Source organism: Diaphorina citri, unplaced genomic scaffold (assembly GCF_000475195.1).
Source record: "Diaphorina citri unplaced genomic scaffold, Diaci psyllid genome assembly version 1.1 scaffold1317, whole genome shotgun sequence".
In the NCBI taxonomy this organism is placed as follows: domain Eukaryota; kingdom Metazoa; phylum Arthropoda; class Insecta; order Hemiptera; family Psyllidae; genus Diaphorina; species Diaphorina citri.
This window is the reverse complement of record NW_007378746.1, coordinates 5,687-19,668: the sequence shown is the minus strand read 5'-3', so window position 1 is coordinate 19,668 and position 13,982 is coordinate 5,687. Positions and strand designations below refer to the sequence as shown.

Below are 13,982 nucleotides of genomic sequence, written 5' to 3'. Positions count from 1 at the left end.
TGTAGGGGCTGGACAGCCCTAAAGGATGGGTTAAGGGTATACGAATCTACGAAAAGGGAATGAGTGGTTTATATGGTATTTCTGGAAAAGTTGACATTAATTACTGATTAGTTACTTATGTTAAAAAAGCTAAATTCAAAGGGAATGAGTACTGCTTAACCCCATACACAAAAAGTCCAATCTGAGGCTTAAGTGTAGGGGCTGGACAGAGTGGACAGCCCTAAAGGATGGGTTAAGGCTTAAGGGTATACGAATCTACGAAAAGGGAATGAGTGGTTTACCTATATGGTATTTCTGGAAAAGTTGACATTAATTACTGATTAGTTACTTATGTTAATGTCAAAGTTCCAACGTGTCCAGTTTTGGCACCGTTAAAAAAAATTGTCCCTTTTTGGAACAGGACTACTTACCTCGTCATCGACGACTTGTACCTCGCGGAACTTGAAGCCGCTTTGGCGGCTGTCGGATTTAGTTCCCTCGGATGTCCCCTCTTCTTCGCCAAGAGGAAAATCGGAGTCACCAGCAACTTCCAAATCTTTTGTGCGTGACTTTTTGGGTGGCATGATAGAAGGGGTTTTCGCGAAAAATTGATTTTTTTTTTACGTTGAAAAATTCAATATGATTACATTGAAAAATTCAATTACATTCAATATATTGAAAAGTTCAATTCAGTTTTTACATTGAAAAATTCAATTACATTCAATTTATTGAAAAGCTCAATTCAATATTTACATTGAAAAATTCGATTTAATTTTCAACAGTAGGTAAAATGGATCCTCGAGAAAAGTTGACCAAAGAAATAAAAAGATTTCTCGAAAAGTAGGATGCCCATGGAAAAATTTGTTAACTTTTCTTAGACGAAGACTTTAGCAAATGGTTGAGGAATTTGAATTTATTTTGGCTTGAACAAATTAAATCAAAACCATGCAGTTCCAAAGTTTTTCGATAACACGTTTTTACATTGAAAAATTCAATTACATTCAATTTATTGAAAAGTTCAATTCAATTTTTACATTGAAAAATTCGATTTAATTTTCAACAATAAAATGGATCCTCGAGAAAAGTTGACCAAAGAAATAAAAAGATGCCTCGAAAAGTAGGATGCCAATGGAAAAATTTGTTAACTTTTCTTAGACGAAAGCTTTAGCAAATGGTTGAGGAATTTGAATTTATTTTGGCTTGAACAAATTAAATCAAAACCATGCAGTTCCAAGTTTTTCGATAACACCAAAAAGGATGAGGTAATATCTTTACTAGAAGTTACTGCATATTGAAAAAAAAAATAAAAGAAAGAACAACAGCCCCTCAGCTTGTCAGAACGTCGAAAACCATTTGGACCGGGCTCCGGGCTTCTAATTTTCAACAATAAAATGGATCCTCGAGAAAAGTTGACCTAAGAAATAAAAAGATTCCTCGAAAAGTAGGATGCCCATGGAAAAATTTGTTAACTTTTCTTAGACGAAGGCTTTAGCAAATGGTTGAGGAATTTGAATTTATTTTGGCTTGAACAAATTAAATCAAAACCATGCAGTTCCAAAGTTTTTCGATAACACCAAAAGGGATGAGGTAATACCTTACTAGAACTTACTGCATATTGAAAAAAGAAAAGAAAGAACAACAGCCCCTCAGCTTGTCAGAACGTCGAAAACCATTTGGACCGGGCTTAAAAACAAAACCGGATTTGCGTTTTTTTTCCCGACTGTGTCTCAACGGTTTGTTCTAATCAGTTCAGAAATCAGAATCAGCTGATTATAAAAATAGTTTTGCGGATTTGAGGTTATGTTTATATGTAAATTTCTCAAAATTTGAACTTTTGAAATTTTACAAAATCTAATATTGATAAGATAAAAAGAAGAAAAAATTGGACTAATTTCGGATTTCAGCTGAACTTTGGTCTTATTAGACAGGTAAGTCCGTAGAATAAGGATTCTTTTTGGTTACAAAAAACCCTGGTGCTGGGTAGTTGGGTTCTGAGATTTTGCTTTCAAGATTCAAGTTAAAACTGTGTTCGTGTTACCACCAATGTCATTGGTACAAACAACTTTTCTCTGATAGGGCCAGTCTAGTTATCTTTGAGGGTAGCGCGTCTGCCTTGTAAGCCCTAAGTCGCTGGTACGATTCCCGTCGGGGGCGGATTTTATGCTAAACCAACAAGGTTTGTTCTCGGAACAGCTTACTTTCTTCTATCCTGCCTATTTGCGTTTTTTTACCGGCTGTCTCTCAGCGGTTTGTTCTAATCAGTTCAGAATCAGCTGATTATAAAAATAGTTTTGCGGATTCGAGGTTATGTTTATATGTAAATTTTTCAAAATTTCTCATTTTGAAATTTTACGAGAATTTTACAAAATCTGATATTGATAAGATAAAAAGAAGAAAAAATTGGACTAATTTCGGATTTCAGCTGAACTTTGGTCTTATTAGACAGGTAAGTCCGTAGAATAAGGATTCTTTCTGGTTACAAAAAACCCTGGTGCTGGGTAGTTGAGTTCTGAGATTTTGCTTTCAAGATTCAAGTTGAAACTGTGTTTGTGTTACCACCAATGTCATTGGTACAACTTTTCTCTGATAGGGCCAGTCTAGTTATCTTTGAGGGTAGCGCGTCTGCCTTGTAAGCCCTAAATCTCTGGTACGATTCCCGTCGGGGGCGGATTTTATGCTAAACCAACAAGGTTTGTTCTCGGAACAGCTTACTTTCTTCTATCCTGCCTTCTAGTTCTGAGATTTTGCTATTAAGTTTCAAGTTGAAACTGTGTTCGTGTTACCACCAATGTCATTGGTACAAACAACTTTTCTCTCATAGGGCCAGTCTAGTTATCTTTGAGGGTAGCGCGTCTGCCTTGTAAGCCCTAAATCGCTGGTACGATTCCCGTCGGGGGCGGATTTTATGCTAAACCAACAAGGTTTGTTCTCGGAACAGCTTACTTTCTTCTATCCTACCTTCTTTGCTTTTGGGACAATAAGATTGTAGCAGTTACAGTTGCCTCTGGGTTGCAACACTCCTACATACTGGACCCCACACAGGAATTTCGTCAGAAGACACCCCCAATTCAATGTAATGTACCGTTGCCTCTATCAAATCTCTTATAACATGCACAAGGTTGTTAATTTAAGTTTTCCTCTAACTCCAGTTTTCATCTTCACTCAGACATCATGGGTGGTGGTGGTCCCAAAGGTTACCGTTCGGACACGGGTGGCATCATTCCCATGAACTTACAAGGACGTATGGCCTTTGAACGGGAGCGTCTGTTTGGTATGACCGATCAGGAACGGTCTTGGAGAGCCAAGTTTGTCAAAGATCAAAAGCTAGCACCCCATGAACCTGTGGAAGTGCCGGAAATTTATACTGAGTTGGTCAACCCCATTCGTAGATTCTATCGAGCTCCGGGCGACAAGTTTCAGGCCTGGCTCAAACCCAGAGTTGTAAGTATATCATTTCCTGTATTGTGACTTTTATTATTAAAATGAAGGTAGGTAATTATTTAGAAGCCACAACAATGAAAAATAAAACTCTTTTACATTTAATCTAACCCCATAATAACACTGGTCACTGCTCAAATTGCAAAATCTTCTTTTTGCATTTAACTTAACCCTATAATAACATGGTCACTGCTCAATTATTCAAAAGCCACAACAATGAAAAATAAAACTCTTTTACATTTAATCCAACCCCATAATAACACTGGTCACTGCTCAAATTGCAAAATCTTCTTTTTGCATTTAACTTAACCCTATAATAACATGGTCACTGCTCATTTGTGACAGCTTGTTTTGGTAGCCATTTTCCATTGATGTGAGCAACTTCTGATCAAGTACCCTTATTTTATTTATACAGCTCAAATAGGATTTTAAATTCAACAAATTTCCCATTTTTAATCATTCAATAAATCAATGGCATTCCAGTTCTCATAACACCTTTTTTTTTAGGGAACACAATGGGCTGAACACATCCGATATGGGATTGGAAAAGGTTCCCTTATGCTATTGTCCGTGTATGCTGCATATTACTACTATAAATACAACAGGAACGTAAGTATTCTTTTTCTTCAGCATTTTTTCAGCCTTTTAATCAGCCCCAACTAGGGTAGGTAGGTTGAAATGACAAACGTATACTTCTTCACTATTTTTAAAATAATCTGGGTTTTTATTTCATTTTCATTTTACGGACTAGTTGATTGCTTTTGCACTCAAACTTTGCTATTTCTTTAGCAAGGGAAATTCAGGCTGGTATACTCCCTGTTTAAAGTCCCCCAGTCAGACTAAGCTCTCTCAAGGCTTGGTTTCAAAGCCCTTTAAGCCAGCCTAGGTAGGTTGGTAGCACATCTGCCTATTAAGCACTAGGCCATGGGTTCAATTCCCACCTTGGACAGATTTTATCTGGATGGGACAATATTTGTTCTCAGAACAGCTGGCTTCCTCCTATCCTGTCTTCCTTCTCTTTGACTTTGGGATGTTAATACCTTGGCAGTTACAATTCCATCTATCAAACTTCTTAATAAATGAAAACTTTAGGATAAGATCTCCTGCTAAAGTACATATTGGTGTTACTTTCAGACTTGGGAAAAACACGGTGCTATCAAAGTGTACACAAACAAGCCCCTGGTCTTACCCGGGGACAAGAACTATCCACAGCCCAACCTCGACCACCCTCCAAGCTTCTATGTGGACAAACAACGAGTGGCTGGCTTCCTCCTATCCTGTCTTCCTTCTCTTTGACTTTGGGATGTTAATACCTTGGCAGTTACAATTCCATCTATCAAACTTCTTAAAAAATAAAAACTTTATGATAAGATCTCCTGCTAAAGTACATATTGGTGTTACTTTCAGACTTGGGAAAAACACGGTGCTATCAAAGTGTACACGAACAAGCCCCTGGTCTTACCAGGGGACAAGAACTATCCACAGCCCAACCTCGACCACCCTCCAAGCTTCTATGTGGACAAACAACGAGGCTTCACGGATGCTGTTCCAGATTATTGAAGAGCTCACCTTTATTCTATGTGAACACCCGAGATAGTACTTGAGGAATATAGATGATTTTTCTTTTTTTGTGGTCAAGGATGTATCTTCTCTATGAAAACGTCTGGTGAGATAGTACTTAGGAAATGTAGATGAATAATAGAAAGTAAAAATTATTCGAGATGAGAGTAGAAACCGACTTGAACATCAATGGTTGGGCATCTTGGATTTCCAATGGTTTAGTTCAGGTGTAACCACACCACCGACTGCAGAGCTTCTCAAACTGTGTGGTACAAGATTGGGGATTTCTTTTTTTCAAGACAGGAAATTCCCCCCTCCCCCCAGTGGGCTACAACACATCACTGACATTGTTACACTCTCCCCCTTTGCCCACACTGAGGATGAAACCCCTTTGTAAATAAAACCTTTTACGATTTTTGCCTTGAAAGTCAAGAATGAGAAAATTGTGAAAACTCATTAAAATATTTTGTTCTTGGTTTTAAAGTAGTACTTTGTTCTTCATTGTTGGTCTGACTTTGGCCATCCTCTTTGTTTCAGACTTTTTCTCAACAGTGGGTTAAGCTACATATGTCAACCTGGTCAGGTTTAAGGATAGCATGCTTGCCTGCCATGTAAACTTGTAAGCACTAGGCTGCGGGTTTGATTACCATCAAGGACAAACTTTATCCTAACTAGACAAGATTACTTCTTGCTGGAAAGAAAAATGTTTGGAATAAAGAAATCAACTCGATAGAAATCATGCTCCATTCATTCATTGCATTTGAAGGAAAAATCACATATTTGAAAAGCATTGATAAGTATGTATATTGTATATCTCAATAGAATAGTTATTATAGGTAAATTGTTGATTTAACCATGTAAGATTTCTCAGGTCTGAATAACTTTCCAATCTTCACATGGTTGTCAGACTGGGGCAGTATAAACTCTCATCATAGAAATCTTGTTTTGTTTTAGTTGGACAATATTGAATGGATTGTAACGAAATGAATAGGCAAAAGATTTACAGGTATTTTTCCCCCATAGTTTGATCTACCAAATTTAATTTTTTCCCAGTAGTTCCTTTTTTTAAGGCCTGGTGGACATTTCAAATGGCACCTGCCTCAAATCTCTTTTTCCAAATAGATAAATAAAGAACTTACCAAACCTAGAGGACCAATTTTGGGGGCCAGGGATGATGTGGCTCCGACTTCACCTCCCACACATCTCAGGTATACTGTGGAACAAATATTGCCTAAAGGTATTTTTTTGCAGCCTAGTTAGCTTAGTGTACCTGCCTTGTAAGTGCGAGGACGCGGATTTAATTCCCACCTGGGTCGAAATTTCACACATTTGTTTAGCAAAATAGCAACATTTGCACAACTGTTCACAAACAAATGTTTCTGGTGTAAGCTTTACAATACACAATCTATACAGGGTTGTCCCAAATCTTTTTACCCGAGTGTAGTTTCATACAGGGAGTTTCTACCACATGCTATAGTCACTCTCTTCCGAATACAGCGTCATAAAGAATCCAACATAGGTTGAGTACACAATAAGATTAGCAATCATTGTGAGGTAGCATGTGCCAAGACCAATCTGAAAACAATGGACAAGAGTTAGTAAATGGGATGGATTTACACGATAAGATTAGCAATCATTGTGAGGTAGCATGTGCCGAGACCAATCTGAAAACAATGGACAAGAGTTAGTAAATGTGATGGATTTAGGTTTTTCTTCAGCTTTTATTTACATTCTACGAGTCAAAGTAAACAAAATTGTGCCAGCTTAGTTAGCTTAGTCTTAGAGGGTAGCACATCTACCCCATAAGTACTAACTTATTCTCAAGTTAACTAAGCTGGCACAATTTCGTTTACTTTAACTTGCAGAATGTAAATTAAAGCTGAAGAAAAATTGAAATTTATAGGTTCAATTCTCACCCAGGATGGATTTTATCCTAATTTAGATTCTACGAGTCAAAGTAAACAAAATTGTGCCAGCTTAGTTAGCTTAGTCTCAGAGGGTAGCACATCTACCCCATAAGTACTAACTTATTCTCCAAGCTAACTACTAAGCTGGCACAATTTCGTTTACTTTAACTTGTAGAATGTAAATTAAAGCTGAAGAAAATTTAAAATTTATAGGTTCAATTCTCACCCAGGATGAATTTCATTCTAAACAGATAAGGTTCGTTTTCAGAATGGCTAGCTTTCTCCTAGGTATTGTTTTCTGTCTCTTTACAATTAGGATGACCTTTGCACTTCTACAAATGTGCAAACCCGTTGAAATATTAGCAGTTGAAAGATGAGTATAAATTTTTGCCATTAGGATGATAAGGCAGTTACAGTTCCCTCTAAACCTATTTAAAAAATCTTACCAGTGGTTCAAGCACAGGGGCTCGACTCATTATTAACGGGAGGCCAAACGAGCTGACTACAATGCCCATTGTGATGAAGATGGCCAAATCTCGGACGTGTAAATCTGACGATCCAGTGGTGGCCGTGTAACGTTTCCATAGCATGGTTGGGAGAGGTGCCAGAATGTAGAACAAGATGACCGATAGTGGATACCAGGCTCTGAAGAAATTAGAAAAAAATAGAATAGATTATAAACTATAAAAGTACAAATTAGAATAGAAAATGTCAAGTTTATTGAAGCAAGTCATTTCCAAGTTTCAACACCACAATTTTTCATTTGGTTTATATTAAATTTTCGAATCATTTGACCAATTGGGGCCCCATAGCATTTTTTTTTTTTTTTTTTTTTTTTTTTTGAAGAAATTGGAAAAAAATAGAATAGATTATAAACTATAAAAGTACAAATTAGAATAGAAAATGTCAAGTTTATTGAAGTAAGTCATTTCCAAGATTCAACACCACAATTTTTCATTTGGTTTATATTAAATTTTGGAATCATTTGACCAATTGGGGCCCCTTTTTTTTTTTTTTTTTTTTTTATCAAGCTACATAGGAGTCTCAAAAACTGGACCAGAAAATTGGTCCACTATACTTAATTTTAACAAGGAACACTCAGCACCCGAGTCAAAAAATGAAATCAAAGGACTTACCATTATGAAGAGAGCTTCCACCAGCAACCTACTGTTAGAAATAAGTAATTTTGACTTTGACTTACTTGTAATTTCCTGGCATCACACAAGCAATGACCAAGACAGTCATTCCAATTGATCCAGCGAATGCCAATCCAACCAATCTGTAAAATTAAATAGAAAAGAAGTGAAAATTAGTTTTTTCTTTTCTTTGTGGGCATGGGTCTTGTAGCTTTCATTTATTGTCTACAAAACAATTGAAATCTAAATTGTTCTCTTTCTAGCATTGATTATTGACTTGGAGAAGATGAAATATACTTACGCTAATGAAGACAGCCCCAGGGTAAAATTCCATCATGATGACATAACATGAAACAGAAGAGAAGACAATGGAAAGTGTTAGGGAAAAGCTCTGTTTAATATTGATAGGAGTATAATTTAGAGAGATATGATGAAGACAGCCCCAGGGTAAAATTCCATCATGATAACATAACATGAAACAGAAGAGAAGAAAATGGAAAGTATTAGGGAAAAGCTCTGTTTAATATTGATAGGAGTATAATTTAGAGAGATATAGAATTATTCATCCATTATTCATTAAACAATGAACTTCTTTCGGTACTTGTGCAGAAGTCACGTCCATGGAATATTGCTACCAAAGGAACTGGCACAAACAAGCAGTGACCAGTGTTATTATAGGGTTAGGTTAAACGCAAGAAGAAGTTTTCACAACTAGAGCAGTGATTAGTGTTATTATAGGGTTAGGTTAAATACAAAAAGGAGCTTCTCTTTTCCACGGACATGACTTCTAAAAGCAGTCACCCTAGTTGGGGCTGATTCTTCTTCTTTTTAGAAGAAGAATCAGCCTCTTCTTTTAGGGTGACTGCTTTTGCACTCAAACTTTGCTCTTTCTTTAGCAAGGGAAATTCAAGCTGGTATATTCCCTGTTTAAAGTCCCCCAGCCAGACTAAGCTCTCTCAAGGCTTGGTTTCAAAGCCCTTTAAGCCAGCCTAGGTAGGTTGGTTGGTAGCACATCTGCCTATTAAGCACTAGGCCATGGGTTCAATTCCCACTTTGGGCAGATTTTATCCGGATGGGATAATATTTGTTCTCAGAGCAGATGGCTTCCTCCTCTTTGACTTTGGTATGATAATACCTTGGCAGTTACAATTCCATCTATCAAACTTCTTAAAAAATAAAAACTTTAGGATAAGATCTCCTGCTAAAGTACACATTGGTGTTACTTTCAGACTTGGGAAAAACACGGTGCTATCAAAGTGTACACGAACAAGCCCCTGGTCTTACCCGGGGACAAGAACTATCCACAGCCCAACCTCGACCACCCTCCAAGCTTCTATGTGGACAAACAACGAGTAACCTAATGCAAGAAGGAGTTTTCACAACTAGAGCAGTGATTAGTGTTATTATAGGGTTAGGTTAAATACAAAAAGGAGCTTCTCTTTTCCACGGACATGACTTCTGCATAATTACCCTTCTTTCACTCATTGAACTTTGAGTTTGAACTCTTTTCATACTCCAACCAAGTTCAGACTAATCTAAACTTATCATGATCTGAATCACAAGACAGTGTCAGGAAGATAATAGAGTTTGGAGAAGTACAGATGGTAATTAGAATACAATATATGTACCCTGTTTTCCTCTCTCTTTCTTCATCCCATTGGTCCTTGGTCAGAAAGAAAAAAAAATTAGAATATACCTCGGTCGGAGAAAGAGAAACAGGGGACAGTCAAAGGACGGGGCAGGAAGGGTGATTAAGGACTTTAATTGGGAAATCTACAAGTACTTGATAGAATAGAGAGTCAAAAGTGGTTGTTTCTGTTCAGATTAGTCATGGAGGTCGGTAATTAGAATACAATATATGTACCCTGTTTTCCTCTCTTTTTCTTCATCCCATTGGTCCTTGGTCAGAAAGAAAAAAAAAAATTAGAATATACCTCGGTCGGAGAAAGAGAGACAGGGGACAGTCAAAGGACGGGGCAGGAAGGGTAATTAAGGACTTTAATTGGGAAATCTACAAGTACTTGATAGAATAGAGAGTCAAAAGTGGTTGTTTCTGTTCAGATTAGTCATGGAGGTAGATTCCAAGAGGTACTTCTCATAGATAGGTAACTCACCTCGCATTCCAGCCATGGTCGTTTTATTCCTATCACAAGGAACAGTAAAACAACTGGAACTTTCAAATCGACTATTTGGGACAGAAAACGCAGCTTTTCCTTCTAAAACAGTAGTTTTTCTCTTTTAAATTTCGTTCAAAAATTCAGAAAATCACAAAATCAGAAACTTCCTTTTGTTAATTTGTTTTGATCTTTTGTTTATTTTTCAACGCATTGCTATGTTATTAACCAAACGGTTTGTGTTGCATCCTTGTCACATTTGTGGACTGCATACCAAATTTCAAGTCTCTAGCTCATACCGTTCCCGAGATATTATTGAATTACACCTAAAACCGCCAAAATGCGACGGAAATGCCGCCAAGCGTTGTACCGATCTTAACCAAAAGATTCGTGCCGCATCCTCACATTTGACAGCTGCATGCCAAATTTCAAGTCTCTAGCTCTCACCGTTCTTGAGATATTTTGTTTACCAGACAGACAGAAGGACAGACACACGGACCAATGGCTGAAACTTTGGATTTAGGCTCTAGGGACCTCAAAACGTGTTTTTTCACTAAATCCCTCCTTCCCTCTCTTTCTTTCTTTCTCTCTCCTTTCCCTTCTCTCTCCCTCTTTTTCTTTTTTATCTCTCACTCTCTCTCTCTCGCTCTCACTCTATCTTATTGTGTCATTGAAAGTCATTATCTCTCTAAATACGGTCTGAAATCTGAATTGCTTCTTTTCTCTCTCTTGCTCTTTATAAGTAGGTATCTCTTTCCGGTTCTTTCTCTGTCTCTCTCCCCCCCTTTCTTTTTATTGTTCCTCTCCCTTTTTCCATCTCCTTCTCTCTCGCGCCTCTTTTCTGTGTCTTCTACTTTTTCTTGCTGGAATTCTTAAACTTGACTTCATGGTAAACTGGTATTTTCAACGTGATATTTATTTTTCAAGTGAACAAAAACTGATCAGCCTCTCACTCAAAACCTTACGCACATATTGACTGTCGTGCATTGCCCCTCGCAAATCTTAATTTTGTGATTTGCGGGGAGTGTAGACAGTCACACACACTTACATCCATGGCCACGCATACCCTAGTAGGTATTTGGCCTCGCCAACTTTTTGCCTCCATAGAGCCCGGTTGAAAGAGTCCTCGGTTGTGAGATTGAGGATAGTCATGTCCTTTCTGACTTGGTCCTTCCATCTGTTCTTCGGTCTTCCTCTCGGCCGCTGGTTGGTGTTCCCATATACTTCTGATGTTTGAGTCTTCTTCTCTTCTTTGGACGTGGCCTGCCCATCGTAACCTCCCACTTTTGATTTCCCCCACAACATCAGGTTCATTATAGAGGTCCCTTATTTCTCTATTGTGCTTGATTCGCCACTGGCCGTTTTCACATGTTGGTCCATATATTTTCCTTAGAATTTTATTCTCAAAAGTTACTAATTTCCTTTCTGTTCTTTTTGTCACTATCCAGTTTTCTGAGCCATACATCAATACAGGTCTTATTATCGTTTTGTAGAGTCTTTTTTTGGAGCAGTGGGATAGAAGTTTAGAGGATAGTAGTTTCTTGCATGCATGCATGCTCTTATTAGCGTTGACGAGTCTTATTTGGATTTCCATATCTTCTAGGTTTTCTTCTGATAGTGTTGTGCCTAGGTACTTAAAGGTGGATACTCGTTCGAATGTATAATTCTCAACTTTTAGCTCCCTGAAATCATCATGTTTGTTCCTTTTAAGGTGCATTGCTTTTGTTTTGGTTTCATTGATTTTTAAACCCACTTTGCTTGTTTCTTCAAGCAGCACTTTTGTTAGTAGTTTAAGGTCTTCTATTGTTTCTGTTATTATGACGATATCGTCGGCAAATGCTAGGATGTTGATTTTCTTGCCTATGTGTATGCCTTTATCAAACGACCATCTTAGACTAGGTATTTCATCTTACACAGCTTTTTTTTTTACAAAAAATTTGTTGTATTTTTATAATAAGGGGGTGGGGTGGGGGTGGGGGGATGCAATCTTGAAAGTTCAGGGTTCCGTAAATATGTTCACCTTTTGAAAAGGGTTCCGCGGGCCAAACTAATTAAGAAACACTGGTGTAGACAGTCGCTATTAAAAAAAAAAAAACCCTAGTACCTACCTTTATCTTCACTATACTTTAGTAATAGAAAGTAAAAAGACTCGGTAATAGAAAGTAAAAAGACTCGGTAATAGAAAGTAAAAAGACTCGGTAATAGAAAGTAAAAAGACTCGGTAATAGAAAGTAAAAAGACTCGGTAATAGAAAGTAAAAAGACTCGGTAATAGAAAGTAAAAAGACTCGGTAATAGAAAGTAAAAAGACTCGGTAATAGAAAGTAAAAAGACTCGGTAATAGAAAGTAAAAAGACTCGGTAATAGAAAGTACTATACTTTAGTAATAGAAAGTAAAAAGACTCGGTAATAGAAAGTAAAAAGACTCGGTAATAGAAAGTAAAAAGACTCGACTTGGTGTCGAACCCGTTACCTCCTACCAATCCGAACCCCCTATCCAAAACCGAAGTCCACCACGCTAACCTAATCTCTTCCTCCCTCTCTTCTCGCCTCCTCTTCTTCATTCTACTATCCGTTATCCTTCTTTCTCTTCCTCTTCTCATATCCTCTCCCTCTCTCACTTCATTCTGCCTCTTCTCCTTCGTCCCTCCTCTCCTCCCTCCTTCGTTCTCTCCTATTCCTTCTCCGCTTCAATCTCCCTCTTTCACTTTTCTCTCCCTCCGCTTTATTCCCCCTCCTTCCTTCTCTTCGGTGAGGTGAAATATGAGTTTCCCTCGGTGATGCGTAGGCCTGCTACACAGGGCGCATAGCAGGGCACGCATCGATTGAGGGATATAAACTTGACTGATTGACTGATTCATGGTAAACTGGTATTTTCAGCGTGATATTTTTTATTTTTCATGTGAAGAAAAACTGATCAGCCTCTCACTCAAAACCTTACGCACATATTGACTGTCGTGCATTGCTCCTCGCAAATCTTAATTTTGGGATTTGCGGGGATTGTAGACAGTCGCTATAAAAAAAAAAAAAAAAAAAAAAAAAAAAAAAAAAAAAAAAAGGGGGGGGTATTTTTTTTTTTCTGGGGGCGCCTCTTTTCTGTCTCAAAAACTAGTACCTTTATCTTTGCTATACCTACTTTAGTAATAGAAAGCAAAAAGACTCGACTTAGAGTCGAACCTCCTATCTCCTACCAATCCGAACCCGCTATCCAAAACCGAAGTCCACCACGGCCACGCTAACCACTTCTCTTCCTCCCTCTCTTCTTTCTATCACAGGACCAATCGTTTCCTCTTCCTTCCCTCGAAAAAAATAACCTCCCTGTCTTCTCGCCTCCTCTTCTTCATTCTACTATCCGTTATCCTTCTTTCTCTTCCTCTTCTCATATCCTCTCCCTCTCTCACTTCATTCTGCCTCTTCTCCTTCGTCCCTCCTCTCCTCCCTCCTTCGTTCTCTCCTATTTCTTCTCCGCTTCAATCTCCCTCTTTCACTTTTCTCTCCCTCCGTTTTATTCCCCCTCCTTCCTTCTCTTCCGTGAGGTGAAATATGAGTTTCCCTCGGTGATGCGTAGGTCTGCTACACAGGGCGCATAGCAGGGCACGCATCGATTGAGGGATATTTTATGTTCCCTCCCTCCCACTCTCCCTTTTTATCCCTTTTCCTTCCCTCTCGTCTCAAATTCCTACCCACTTTGAATACAGTGTGGACTATATGTACTGTGATTTTAAAGGGAGAGTTTTTTGATAGAATAGGAGATTGAGGGATATTTTATGTTCCTTCCCTCCCACTCTCCCTTTTATCTGTCTTCTCCCCTCTCTTCTAAAATTCCTACCCACTTTGTATACAGGATGG

At 38.1% G+C, this 13,982-nt stretch overlaps 3 protein-coding genes across 6 annotated transcripts in view; 1 reads left to right on the top strand and 2 right to left on the bottom strand.

Annotated features, from left to right (window-relative positions):
• The window catches only part of LOC103515311, a 36,968-nt gene extending 36,133 nt beyond the window's left edge, over positions 1–835 (bottom strand). The window contains exon 1 of the mRNA XM_008480253.2: positions 411–835. Within this exon, the coding sequence (XP_008478475.2) occupies positions 411–563 (153 nt within the window). The 5' untranslated portion in view covers positions 564–835. The remainder of the gene's footprint in view (positions 1–410) is intronic.
• A 925-nt stretch (positions 836–1,760) lies between these two features.
• LOC103515307 lies at positions 1,761–5,463 on the top strand. 4 transcript variants are annotated; one of them, XM_008480246.3, is made up of 4 exons: positions 1,761–1,907; positions 3,129–3,420; positions 3,925–4,026; positions 4,825–5,463. In XM_008480246.3, the coding sequence occupies exons 2-4, from the start codon at positions 3,151–3,153 to the stop codon at positions 4,975–4,977; spliced, it is 525 nt and encodes a 174-aa protein (XP_008478468.1). In that variant the 5' UTR covers positions 1,761–1,907; positions 3,129–3,150; the 3' UTR covers positions 4,978–5,463. The 4 variants fall into 4 exon arrangements, with proteins under 4 accessions (XP_008478468.1, XP_008478470.1, XP_008478467.1 ...); XM_008480248.3 differs by having other exon boundaries at positions 1,772–1,907; positions 3,146–3,420; XM_008480245.3 differs by lacking the exon at positions 1,761–1,907 and adding an exon at positions 2,276–2,425.
• A 795-nt stretch (positions 5,464–6,258) lies between these two features.
• On the bottom strand, positions 6,259–10,332 carry LOC103515308 (leptin receptor overlapping transcript-like 1). The gene is made up of 4 exons (XM_008480249.3): positions 10,135–10,332; positions 8,086–8,163; positions 7,331–7,529; positions 6,259–6,552 (listed from the first exon to the last, which is right to left on the bottom strand). Exons 2-4 carry the CDS (start codon positions 8,127–8,129, stop codon positions 6,439–6,441), a joined length of 357 nt encoding a protein of 118 aa, XP_008478471.1. The 5' UTR covers positions 8,130–8,163; positions 10,135–10,332; the 3' UTR covers positions 6,259–6,438.
• Between the last annotated feature and the right edge of the window lie 3,650 nt (positions 10,333–13,982).